The 13,536-nt window shown below is 37.3% G+C and overlaps 1 protein-coding gene across 2 annotated transcripts in view; it reads right to left on the bottom strand.

The window, feature by feature from the left end:
• The window catches only part of LOC150090015 (nuclear pore complex protein Nup93-like), a 220,838-nt gene that overhangs the window by 124,154 nt on the left and 83,148 nt on the right, over nucleotides 1-13,536 (bottom strand). For both annotated transcript variants that reach the window (XM_090368937.1, XM_090368936.1), the window contains exon 9: nucleotides 2,314-2,453. In XM_090368937.1, the coding sequence (XP_090225063.1) occupies nucleotides 2,314-2,453 (140 nt within the window). The remainder of the gene's footprint in view (nucleotides 1-2,313; nucleotides 2,454-13,536) is intronic.

Raw genomic sequence — 13,536 nt, 5'->3', positions numbered from 1 at the left:
TTAAAACTAGACAAGCGTATAACAAAAAAATTAAAAAGGAAAATCATGTTGGTAACTGACAACTGTCCGGCACACCCTGCCAAACTTAAAAGTGCGAAGTCGTTGTTTTTACCACCAAACATAACGTCAAAACTCCGCCAATGGACCAAGGCATTATTAAAAATTTTAAACTTCATTATTGAAAGAGAATAATAATGAAGATTGTCAATGTGTTATCAGAAAATAGAAACTTGGAGGTTACAATTAAACTTAGAGATTGCATCTCTGAACTGGCAAAAGTTTGGACAAACGATGTCACTGAATACCACTATTCAAAATTGTTTTTTGAAAGCAGGATTTGCATTGAATACAGAAGTCGAACAATGACTGGACGAACAAGATGAACTGCCCCTTTCACAACTGAAAAACTATTGGACATTATTAGAATTGTCCGGAAACATCAAAAATGAAATAACACTGGATAATTATGTTTATGTAAGATCACAGCAGAACATCCAAATGAAGATGAAATACTGCTGAACAGTGTTAGACACGACCATGATCACGAAGAAATTAACGATGATGCTGAAGACGCATCAGAACAACCCGTAGAAAAGACAACTTGCGAAGAAATGATTAACTTTTAAAACGGTTCCTATGGGTCTACAGTTTTGTGAAAATGTTCCTGATGATGTTTTTAATGCTCTGAACAAATGTGAGGTTTTTTTTGAGAATCAGACAATTTTTTAATTGTACTGTGCAAATGAAAATTACAGATTTTTTTAAATTTAAATAAGTATGTTTTTGAAATAAAATACATTAAAAATAAATGTAGATTCGTTTTCATTTTCTAATTAGATAACAATTTCTAATAAAAAATATATTCTCTGTATAACGAAATTTCTCTATAACAAATTTTTTCGCTGGATTTATCGAATTCGTTATAGGGAAGTTCAACTGTATTTTGAACCTCTTAACAACCATTATCAAAAGATCAAATTCAAAACTGAAATAGAAAACAACAGCAGCCTTCCTTTCCAAAACATTGTTCACCGGAAAACCCCCACGGGCTACTTATGGAAGTTTACAGGAAGCCTTACAGACACTCAGATCATCTTAAACTACAAATCCTGCCATCCTTTCTCAACAAATATCAGTGTTCTCAAATCCCTCATCCTCAGAGCATACAGAATTTGTAAAGAAGAAACCTCCAACAAGAACTCTAAACAGTAACCAGGCTTGCCTTCAAGAACACACCTTCACACAATCCCAACCCAGCAGGGGCAGAAGAACCACCATATGCATACCTTACATACCAACAATCAGTACAAAAATAGCAAAAGAGGCGTGAAAATATGGAATCGCCACCTTTCCAAGTTTGACCTTGGTTAAGCGGATTCCTAAAACAACAGCCCTAGAGGACCTATTTATAAAATAGATTGTAGGTGTGGGGGTACATATACAGGAGAATCGTATAGAAGACGCAACTGCAGAATCAAAGAACATAAAAAAAGATGTACAATATGGAAGAATACTAAAATCTGACACAATCCTACATGCAATCCGATGTGGTGACACATAGGACTTCAATGATACTAGAATCCTCTCTACAGACAACCAGTCAACAGAAGAAAATTTAAAGACGCTTTCTTCATAAAAATGTTCGGAGCCTCACCAATTAACAGAAAACAAGGAATCAAATTCAACTCTCAATATTTCCACCTATTCAACAAGAAAACAGAAATGGAAAAATGGGAAAAATAAAGAAAATAGCCCAGCTATCCAGAAGAGCAGTCCACATACAACACCATCCAGACCCTTAGAACCAGCCTACACAACAACCTCAGATGATCTTCTAACAAGAACTACTAGATCCAGGATAGAAAAACATCTTACTATTGGTCAATAGATTTAATCCCTCACCCATAAATTAACTGCTGGCAGCACCTCTTGCCAGTATGGACATCAGGTTTTGGAGGCATCGGCAAGCATCTCAGAAAATAAAATTCTTAAAAATAAGAATTTTATTTTTATGTATGTTTATCTCTATGTATTTATTTTTTCTTAACCTCTGTTTCCTAGTGTAACCAAAGTGAGAAGCCATACCCATAGTCAGCCATAGTGAGAAGAAAGCCCCAAAAATGTCTCTGCCCTCCCCAGTTCTGGCTGACTCAATTCCATAATTTTTAATCCCAGGTCAAAAAGATCAACAGATTAGCCAGCAATGAAAGAGTTTTGCTGAAAAAAACTGCAAAGATAGAAAAAAACCAAAGGTTTTTTTTTTTTTTTTTTACAAAAATGTAATAATGATTTATTTAGAGAAATTATGCATACTTTTTCTCCAGATATTTACGTGCTTGAGTAACAAAAGCTGCTTGCAAAACTGCTGAACAGCGAGATGCAAGAATATCCTTAGTAGTCTTCAAGGGAACATCTGTCATGCATTTTACCATTTCCCATAAGTCAAGTATATTCTAAAAGAAAATGTAGAACTACTTGGAATTCAACATATATGCAAAAAACTATTATAAAATTTTCAAACTTAATGATGTCACAATAAAGATATTTATCAGATAAATGTTCTGAATATTTAAGATGGCTGACCTTCAATGTAATAAATTTCAATGTTTTAAAAATTTTATATTAAAAAATATAAAATTTTATATATAATGCTACAATATATTATAATGGTATAATATACTATTAAATTAAAAAATTATATATAAATTTTAAATGTTTTAAATATTACACATTATAAACAGAAGTGCATCATCTATAAATACCACACATTCTAAATAACATATATGCATTCCATTTTGAGAAAAGAGGGAAGGGGAACTTTACAAATAAACATTTCATCGCTAAGACAGACTAATAAATATTTTTAACTGTTCTGATAGCCAACAATGGATGACTTTTTATAGTTGATCTGGATGAAATTAAATGATTCAACAAAGCTTATTTACACATAACTAATCACTATAATATCTGCCAAGTTACATCATTTAGTTTCAATCAGATCTTCTCCTCACAGTGGAAGAGAAGACCTGAAGTGCCTAGTTTAAATGCTGTAGTTTAAATGCTTTAGTTTCAGTGCTGCACCAATTCCAACAGTTCCATATCATTCTTAAAATGAACACTTCCAGACCAGTGTGCAGTACAGAAAATGTGGCACAACTATTGCTTCACACAATGGGATAATCACCTCCTTGTCCCTGCTAACAAAATTTCTATATATCACTGACCTAATTTCTATATATCACTGAGCTGCCCTAGCAGCCTATTCTACATTGTTAAGAGAACTTCACGACAGATGGTACAATTAATCCTAGGTCTCTTTCGTTCTTCACCACCTTGAGTGCAATACTAGAATGCTATATTAACAGAAGGCCACAGTACCTAGTATTTATCAAGGTTAAACTTCAGTTGCCACTTCTCTGCCCATTTGCACTGCCTAATTTTTCTAGGTCTTGTTGCAGTAGCATACCCTGATTGCTGTCATTAACCATCCTGCCAACCTCTTTGTATTAATACAAAATTAAATATATGCCTTCGTCAATATCATTAATAAATATTAAAAACAATAAGAGTCTCAGCAATTCCACTAATAATATTAGACCAAGAAAAGCAGAGCATACTTATAACTGCTCTGTGTTCTTGTGCTATTAAACTATTGCTTTATCCATAACAGTAATCTGCCACAATGCTCCAATTTGTACTTTCATGTGAAACAGTGTCAAACTTTACTGAAGTATAAGTATATGATGTCAAAAATATGTTTTTCCCTCTAGTTCCTTTATTACTGCATCATAGTAGCTAATCAAATTAGTATTAGCTAAATAGTGCAAGGAACCTTGCACTATATTCCACAGGCTTCTGCTGGACCAGACAAAAAAAAAAGTAGATAAGAAAATACAAATTATGTATTGCTCTCCTCTAGGTAATCATTCAGATGAACTTTAAATTTTTATTGAAACTGTCAGCCTAAACTACCTGTGGAGGCAACTTGTTCCAGTAATCAACGACTTGCTGGTTAAAAGAAAACTTCCTATAATCTAGTCTAAACCTCTTTCTGGAATTCTCTATAACAGTGACAATTCTGCCTTCATTCATTTTACTAACCTTTCTCAGATGCACTCTCAATCAGGTTCCCTCTGCAGTGCCAGGTTGCCAAGCTCTATAGTCCACATAATTGAAGTCTTTTTTTTTTTTTTTTGTATGGATGCCCTTTTGCTGATCTGACCAAGCGAATTTTTTTTTTTTTTTTTTTAATGAAAACCCCAAACACGAAAGGTATCAAAACCTATAGTACTTAGTACCGTTCATGGGTTGAAGGAGAAGTATGGGGGGAGGGGGTTGCCGGAAACTTTGCTCTAGAGACTAAACATGGGTTTCACCACTTCAAGCCTCCAATAAGCAAAGTGGTGGTATTTCACCAGTTGATGAAAGTCATCTACCAACTAAGAGTTGCCAGTCTTTGGACCCTTTCAAGAAGATCAATATTTTTGGTTTTTTTCCCCCCCAGATGAGGTCTCCATACTTGGACACAGTATTCAAAATACAGTCTTACAATTTCTTCATACAGTGGGATTATGGCCTCCCTAGATCTACAAGATACTGTTTCATAAATCATCGACAGGACACCACACCTATTTACTGTTCAGAAAACTTCATACCTGCCCATATTGTAACTTCCAGATCCCTCTCTTCCTCTACTGCTTTTAATTCAACCCCGTTAGATTAGATTATGATTTTATTGGCACATTAGGATCTAAGGCGATCATGTGCAATCAACCCCACCAAGTGTATGTTATTCTTGAGTTGCTATTCCCCAAGTGTAAGACCTTACATTTTGCTGCATTAAAACACAGCTGTCTCTTTTCTGACCATTTTTAAAAAGCCTGTTCAAGTCATGCTGAAGGAGTGCTGCCTGGCACTGATCATTAACAACTTTCCCAATCTTTATATTATCTGAAAATTTTGACATCATGCCCTTTATTCCTTCATCAATGTAATTTATGAAAATCAGAAACAACAGTGGTCCAAGAACCAATCCTTGAGAACCTCACTTCTGATGTTATAACAATCTGAAGAATATCCATTAATCACAACCCCCTACCTTCTGCCCTGCAGCCGCCCTACAATTCATCTTATGAATCCTTCCAGTAATCCGAACATGTTCAAGCTCATACAGTAACCTCTTGTGAGGGACTGAGTCAAATACCTTACTAAAATCTAAATAAACTACGCTGAAATTGTTCTCTACATCCAGGTCATGAATAACTGTGTCAAAATAGCTTACTAGGTCAGTAAAATATGATTTTCAATTACGTGCTGAATGCCATTTAAATCTAAATGTACCTGGATTACACTCTTAATCACTGCTTGTAAAATATTTCCTTACCACTGAAGTCAGACTAACCAGTCTGTAGTTAACAAATTCACTCTTAGAATCATCTTTATATATTGGCAATAAAATGGCACTTCTCCAATCCAGAGAAATCATTCCCTAGTCCAATGATACCCCTCATAATTAATCTCAGTGGTTCTCAGAATTACTGGATATATACAATCAACTCCAAGAGCCTTAATAATAAACAGTCATCTGTAATTTCAAAATCACTAAATTCATATGGCTCAGCCTCATTCGTACAGCTTTTCCTCAGCACAAAGGGTCTTTCATCAGTAAAGATCGATGCCAAGTGCCTATTCAAATCATCAGCAATATCAGCTAGGCTACATAAGACTACCACATCTACTACACAAGAGTCAAATCTAATTCATTTTCTTCTCTGTATTCACATACAAGAAAAACTCCTTATTCCCCTTCTTTACTCTCTTAGCCAGTGCTTTCTCACACTCAGCCTTGGCCTCCCTAATCTTATCTGTGGTACTATTACAGATAAAATTGTAACTGTTGTAGGATTCAGTACTTTTCATCACTCTTTAACTTTCCCATGCTGTCTTTATCTGCTCTATTAGAATGGCCAGCTTCATATTCACCCATCTCAGCATCCTCCTTGTGCTATATATAATCTCGATGGTAATGCGCATTCATAGGTTCTGTGATTATTGCTTTAAAGGTATCAGATGATTTTAATGTATTAGCACTGCCTCTGCATTTGCCTAATTAATAGATGCCATATAGTGCCTTAAACTGCCATAGTTCACTTTTCTGAAATTAAAAACCTATGCCTTTGCCTTTAACTACTGCAACACATTTCTTCATCTTCCAGCTAACAACTGCATGATCACTACCTGCCAATGGTTCCTGTACATTAAGCTCTATGATGTCATCTGATTTGTGGGCATTGGTGAGGTCAAGAATATTCTTACCCTAGTATTTTCTTTAACATGCTGGTACAAATAATCTAGTTTATTTAAAAATTGGAAGGAAACTACCCATTATGATTTTCTTTCCTACTTATTCCAATCAATTGGGGGCAGACTGAAATCAACCATAAGTCATTCACACTTGATTGCCCATTCCATTGGCATGTAGAGACCCTTGCCATGCTTTTCACAATCTTCTGGTCTATAGATTATTCCCACTCTCATTATACCTTTGCTTCCAATTAACTCAAACCACTTTGATAAGAAGCACGACTCCACTATCCTTTCTGTCTTCCCTATCTTTCCTAAATACATTATATGTACCATAGTAGAACCTATCATCCTGAATTTCCAGGTGGCACCACATTTCTCTTAGCCCTATTATGGCAGCCCTATACTTGTCTAACCAAGAGTTTGAATTCAGCCATTTTATTGACAACACTCCTGACATAACTGTAGACACAGTTAACACTGAGTATTCTTCTATAATTTTATTACCTTGACACACCCCTTGAAGTTATTTAGGCTTGTTTCCCTGGCTTCATCTTCTCACTCATTTGAAATGTTGTCACCTGCAGAACATCTTGCCAAACACTGGCTGTTGCAGCAACAAACAAGAATTCTTGAAATGTGTTACTTTGAGCCATATCATCAGATAAACATGGGGGCTATATTACCCATTTCGCTAACCTAAATAGCAGTTTCCCTGAACTCTTAAGGTATCCTCAATGATCTGGAAAAAATCCCTGTTAAGAGAATTCTGACAATCAATTATTCAAACAAGACTCCTCTTAAGATATATGTGCTGTGATTTCCATATAATTATATTCCTGCTAAAACGATCCTGCAATACTTCTACGTTGACTCCATTATTTTCCTTGGAACAGAAGTCACGCTTACAGAACTGTAATTAATCAATTTGCCCCTTGTGAATATAAGAGACAATTTGCACATTTTCAATCTCTTGGTTCTTCTCCCAAATCCAATGGTGCACTCGTAATTATGGTCAAATGCTTGCTTACTTTCTTATCTCTTTTGCTGCTTCTTTTAATATATAACTCAATCATTTCCATCAGATCCAGATGCCTTAATTACTTTTAGCTTCTCTTCCACTTTCTTCTCCGTTATCACTAAATCATTTGGCTCCCAGTAATAAGTTGGCATACCTTCAGTATTCTCATCCTTAAGAACTTCTTCACATGTGAAGACATGCAAAATTATTCAATTTGTCAGTAGCCTGGACAGGATCATAACAGTTATGCCATTCATGTCTAGTGGGCCAATATGGTTCAGCCTTTTCCTTCTACGACGGTGGTTCAATAAAGAATTTGCCCTCACCTACTTCCACCTTCCACATATCGCAGAGTCGTGATATTTTTTTGTGTAGTATCACACATATCTCTGTACTAAAGGTGTAAAATTCAGCCCTGGGTCTTAATTTGTTTTTCTCTTACAGAGCTGAACGTGTGACGAAGTAGCATCATGAACAAAGTTGAAGCCAGAGCTGTAATCCGGTATCTGTTCTTGAAGGGGAAAATCTCCTAAAGAAATCCATGAGATGACTGCTGTATATAAGGATGAAGCCCCATCCTATGCAATTGTGAAGCACTGGACATACAGTTTAGGTGTGGTCGGACATCAGTAGAATCTGAGCCCATTCCAGGTCATCCCCATTCAACCATTGATGACAGCACGATCAGAAAAGTGGAGCCGTTAATCATGGAAGATCGCTGGTGCGATCTTCCATGATTAATGGCTCTACGCACGATATCTGTGTGTGAATTGTCCCAGGAGCTGAAGATTAGTGTGAGCTCTGTTGAAACAGTCCTTCATGACCAATTCCATTTACGGAAATTGAGTGTAAGATGGATTCCCGAATTATTGACTGGTTTCCAGAAGGCTGATCAACAACAGAAATCACAAGAGTTGTTAGTCCTGTGCCAAAAAAATAAGGAAGAGTTTTTCTCTCGTTTAATCACTCAGGATAAAAGTTGGATACACCATTTCAACCCTGAAAGTAAAAAGCAGTCCATGGAATGGCAACATCATGGTCCCCCCCCCCCGCAAGAAGGAAAGGGTCCAAGCATCAGCAGGAAAGGTCTTGCTGACAGTGTTTTGGGATGAGAAAGGCATAATAATGACTGATTACCTGCCAAAAGGTAGAACAATTACAGTGCCTATTATGCAAACTTACTCACAAAATTACAGGAGAAAATCAAAACATATAGGTGTGGCATGATGTCCAAAGAATGCTTCAAGACAATGCCCCAGTTCACACTTCTGAATTGAGTTGAAGTATTTCATATCCACAAGTGGCCACCTGTGGATATGAAATACTGCCCCATCCAGCCTACTCACCTGATCTTGCACCATTGGACTTCTTCTAGCTTCCTTCCCTCAAATCATTTCTTCGTGGGACCCACTTCCCTGATGACGAGACACTCATTTCTGCAACAGAGTCATGGTTCAAAGACCAACCTCACCACTTCTACAAAAACGGTATCTGTAGCCTCATCCATCGATGGGAAAAATGTGTAAATCTGCATGGTGGCTATTTAGAGAAGGACTAAAATCTGTGCCAAGAATCAACAGGCTAGCCCCTCTGCAGCTAGGTCAGGGCAATTCTTTATTGAACCACCCTCATAGCTAACATAAACAAAGAATTATCTGCTACTTTTCTTTGCATTCTTAGACAAAGAGTTCTTGTAAACTGCCTTAGCTTGACTTACCCACTTAATTTGACTTGATTGCACACTAGTTTATACTTAGTGTAAGTTTCTATGTCCCTGATAATTTATAAACATCTCATGCATTTTAATTCTCTGCCAATAGTCTCATCAGTTAATCTGTCATATATTTAGGGCTAAACCTAGAATAACATCTCTTAATTGGTATAAAAGGCTTAGTAACATCAATGATTATTTCCCTGAATGCTTTCCAATTAGAATTGGTAACATCATTAGTTAGTCCCACTGAAAAGAAATTAGAAACTAAGACCATTATAGTCACCTTTATGAATGCAAATTCTCTTCCCTTTATTATTGACAGTAGTTATATCTAAGTAAATACCATATCAAAATATGATCAATGCTACCTAGTGGTTCCTTTACCTGGAGATTCTTAAAGCATGAAGAGTCAGTGCTGATAATGCACATCAAGAGTATTGATATCAAGACGTTGACATCAAGAGTATTGATATTCACATCAAGAGTATTGCTTTCTCTTATTGCTTCTGTAACATGCTTGTGCAGAAAACAGTCATCCAAGAGAAAAAGGCTCTGCTACTGTGTGATTCGCCAGCACACAAGTTCTGGCTAATATCTGAAAAATTAAAATCCCCCATTATAAGGCATTTTAATTTACTGGTCAATTCTATTTGTCTGTATAGGAATTTGTTATTATAGTTATATGTACAGATATTTGTCATTATAGTTATCACAGTCATTTGACTTATAACATACTCAGACTCTCATTTTTGTTTTTCCAGTGCTTACGTTACACCAAACTGACTCAACATTACACTGACCACCCACTTCAACTCAGTGCACTGCTTTAGATTCTTTGGGCTTCTTAACCAAGAGCATCACACCCTCCATCCTGTCTGTCCTTTCTGTTCAGTGGTGCAAAGATATCATCTATGGGTATGACTGAATGCCTCTAAGTCAGAATCCAATCTAGCCACTGCAGCATTAAGGTTAGTTTGTACCCCTATCCTGTATGTAACCATGTGTACATGGTTAAAATTCTCATCACTTATGTTTAATTGGCACCCTATTTCAAATATCCCTAAAATGTCCATATTTAATGACTTAACCCAGCATTTCCCAAACTTTTTTTTTAGTCATGGAACACTTTTCATCTCAAAATATATTTGCAGAATACTTATATACAGTGAAACTTCTCCTAACGGACACCTCTCGTTAACGGACATCTCTCTACAACGGACATTTTCAAGTTTGCAGCTTCTGTCTAGCGGACATTCTCTGTAACGGACACGGACAAGCAATCTGCACTGTTTCGTTTAGATTAGCACTTAATTTGATCTCCCCATAACGGACAGCGGGCAAGCTCACGGCCCTTTTTCTAGGAACGTTTCTTCCACGTATTACCTCAATCATGTGTTTATTTTCTATTTCCGATTCTCTGAATTTTATCAAGGTTTACGTCGCGGTTCTAAACCCTTTTTCAAGAATTTTAAGGCACGTGTAAAACTTCTGATGAATTCGGTGTGTGCAGGGAGGGGGGGGGAATATGGTCGGCCTTTCGTCTTTTCAGTTTCAGTTTTCAGTTTTGTTCAGTGTCGTGTGAAGTGCACAATGTCTTCTCGTAAACATTTAACTTTAAAAGATAGTCGAACTCATTAATGATTATGAAAAAAAACAGTGTTCGCAATCTTGCTGTAAAATTCAAAATCAGGAAGACGCAGGTAAGCGACATTCTAAAGAAAAAAAATGAACTGCTCAAACAATTTTGGCAACACGTAAATGATCAGGTTCAAAAATCATTCGCGAAAACTGTTGGACTTCAAATTTGTCACGCACGTGCTAAAAAAATTCCCATTAATGGGCCTATTATTAGGGAAAAGGCTTTGGAGGTTGCGAAATCTATGGGAGTAAATGAGTTCAAAGCTTCTGTGGGATGGCTAGACAAGTTCAAACCTCGGCATAAAATTTCTTGGAAAACTGTAAGTGGTGAAGGTGGATCTGTTGATACTGGGGTTGTAACAGAGTGGACCGTCAAATTGGAAGATTTATGTTGTGATTTTGAAGCTAAGGATATTTACAACTGTGACGAAACAGGGTTGTTTTTTTAAAGCTCTTCCTGAAAAAACAATGAGTCTAAAAAAAGAAAAGTGCCAGGGCGGAAAAATTTCTAAGGAACGCTTGACTGTACTATTGTGTACAAATATGCTGGGAGACTTTGAACAACCTCTTGTTATAGGAAACCCACAAAATCCTCATTGTTTCAAGGGCATAAAGTTGAATCTTTTGGATGTTGACTGGAAGTCTAATAAAAAAGCGTGGATGACACGAGATATCATGAGCGAATGGATAAGTCACTTTAACCAAAACATTAGCATTAGTAGAGGCATTTGATGCAAGAAAGCAAGCTTATGCAGCATCAGCCAAAAAAAAACCCACTTCCACTTCACCCCTCTGTTCGTTCAAAATACCTGTCCAGCTGAGCCTTAAACTTATTTAGGCTATCAACCTCCACCACAAGGGATGGCAGTCTGTTCCACCAACCAACCACCCGCTGGCTAAAGGCAAATTTCCGCACGTCTATCCTACATCTGTCTTTCCTCAATTTGAATTTATGCCCTCTCAGGTGATTTTTCTGTGCTAGAGGAAGAATCCCATCAGCATTGAGCATGCTTAAACCATTCAAGGCTTTATACACCTCTATCAGATCACCTCGCTGGTGCCTAGTCTCCAGACACTGTAATTTGCAAAACTTAAGCCTTTCTTCGTAAGAGCACCCCTTTGTTCCATTCACTAATCTTGTTGCCCTTCTCTGTACTCATTCCAGCAGCTCTACATCCTTCTTGAAATGAGGCCTCCAGACCTGTATACAGTACTCTAGGTGTGGCCTGACCATTGCCTTATACAATGGAATAATCACCTCCTTATCCCTGCTGGAAAAATTCCTGTATATCATTGACAATACTCCATGAGCTACTCTTGCAGCCCGTCTGCACTGCTCAGAGAACTTCATATCTGCCTGCACAATCACCCCCAAGTCCCTTTCATTCTCTACCACTGTCAGTGTAGTACCACAGAGTTGATACGTTGCTCTGGGGTTGCTGTTTCCCATGTGTAGTACTTTACATTTGTCAATGTTAAACTTCATTTGCCACCTCTCAGCCCATCTGCTCAACCTTTCCAGATCCTGTTGCAGCAGCATAGTGTCAATAGTGTCCTTGACAACCCTGCCAACCTTTGTATCATCTGCAAACTTGGACATTAAGCTTGATATACCATCATCAATATCATTTATAAATACAGAAAACAATAATGGACCCAACACTGAGCCCTGAGGGACTCCACTAATAACATTAGTCCACGATGAGCAGTGTCCATTGATTACCACTCTCTGTCTTCTCCCCCTCAACCACCCCTTTATCCATAGCAGCAATTTGCCTCCAATGTCACACTGCTCCAATTTGTGTAGCAGTCTTCCATGTGCAACAGTATCAAAAGCCTTTCTAAGATCCAAGTATATAATATCAAAGTTATTCCCTGCATCCAGTTCTTTTGTGACTGCATCATAGTATCCAATCAAGTTGGTCAGGCAAGACTTCCCCTTAACAAAACCATGCTGTGTCTGAGCTATAACTGAAGTCTTGTCTAAATAATCCTGCAGTGCTTCTTTAACCAGTGCCTCCATTAATTTTCCTGGAACAGAAGTTAAGCTCACAGGTCTATAGTTACTTGTGTCAGCCTTCGATCCTCCTTTGTGAATTGGGGTCACATTTGCACATTTCCAGTCTATGGGTACCTCCCCTGAGTCCAAGGAAGCTCTCATAATTATGGCTAAGGGTTTGCTTACTTCCTTTGCTGCCTCTTTTAATATAACTGGATAGATCCCATCCACCCATCCCATCCACATGATTCGTCAAAACAGAAAAATTATTCTTTTCATGGATAATGCTGGATCTCACCCGCACATTGAATTGTCCAACATTCAAATCATTTTTCTGCCACCAAACACATCTGCAGAGTGTCAGCCCTTGGATCAAGGGATAATAAAAAATTTTAAACTTCACTTTTAAACTTAGACCTTGCAAAGAAAATCAGCATCCTAGATGCAATTCAATGGATTTCCTCTTCAGTAAACGCAATTAGAAAACAAACTGTCGTGAACTGTTTTGTAAAGTCTGGCTTCTCAAACGCAAAAATTGAAGTTGTGAACAGCAATGTGGAGCACCAAGAAGAACAAGAACTTCAACATCTATTGATAATGTACGATACTTCTGCTACAAGTGACCCTGGCTACAAAGTTATAGACTCAAACCTCACTACAGAAGATGGTGCTCTAGATATCAACGACATTATCATCGATATTTTTCAAGAAGTTCCTCATGAGGATGAAGAAATGGAAGGAGGTCATTCTGTTGAAGAACATATTAATGACGAACCACCAATGAAAATAGAAGAAGCGCTCATACAAATCAATTGTTTAAAAATGTTTTTCGCCGCTGAAGAAGATACTGAAGGACTTTTG

The sequence above is a fragment of the Mastigoproctus giganteus genome, chromosome 2, assembly GCF_048544385.1.
Source record: "Mastigoproctus giganteus isolate SK-2022 chromosome 2, ASM4854438v1, whole genome shotgun sequence".
In the NCBI taxonomy this organism is placed as follows: Eukaryota; Metazoa; Arthropoda; class Arachnida; order Uropygi; family Thelyphonidae; genus Mastigoproctus; species Mastigoproctus giganteus.
Note: the sequence above shows the minus strand (reverse complement) of the source record. Positions and strands in the feature narration are given on the sequence as shown.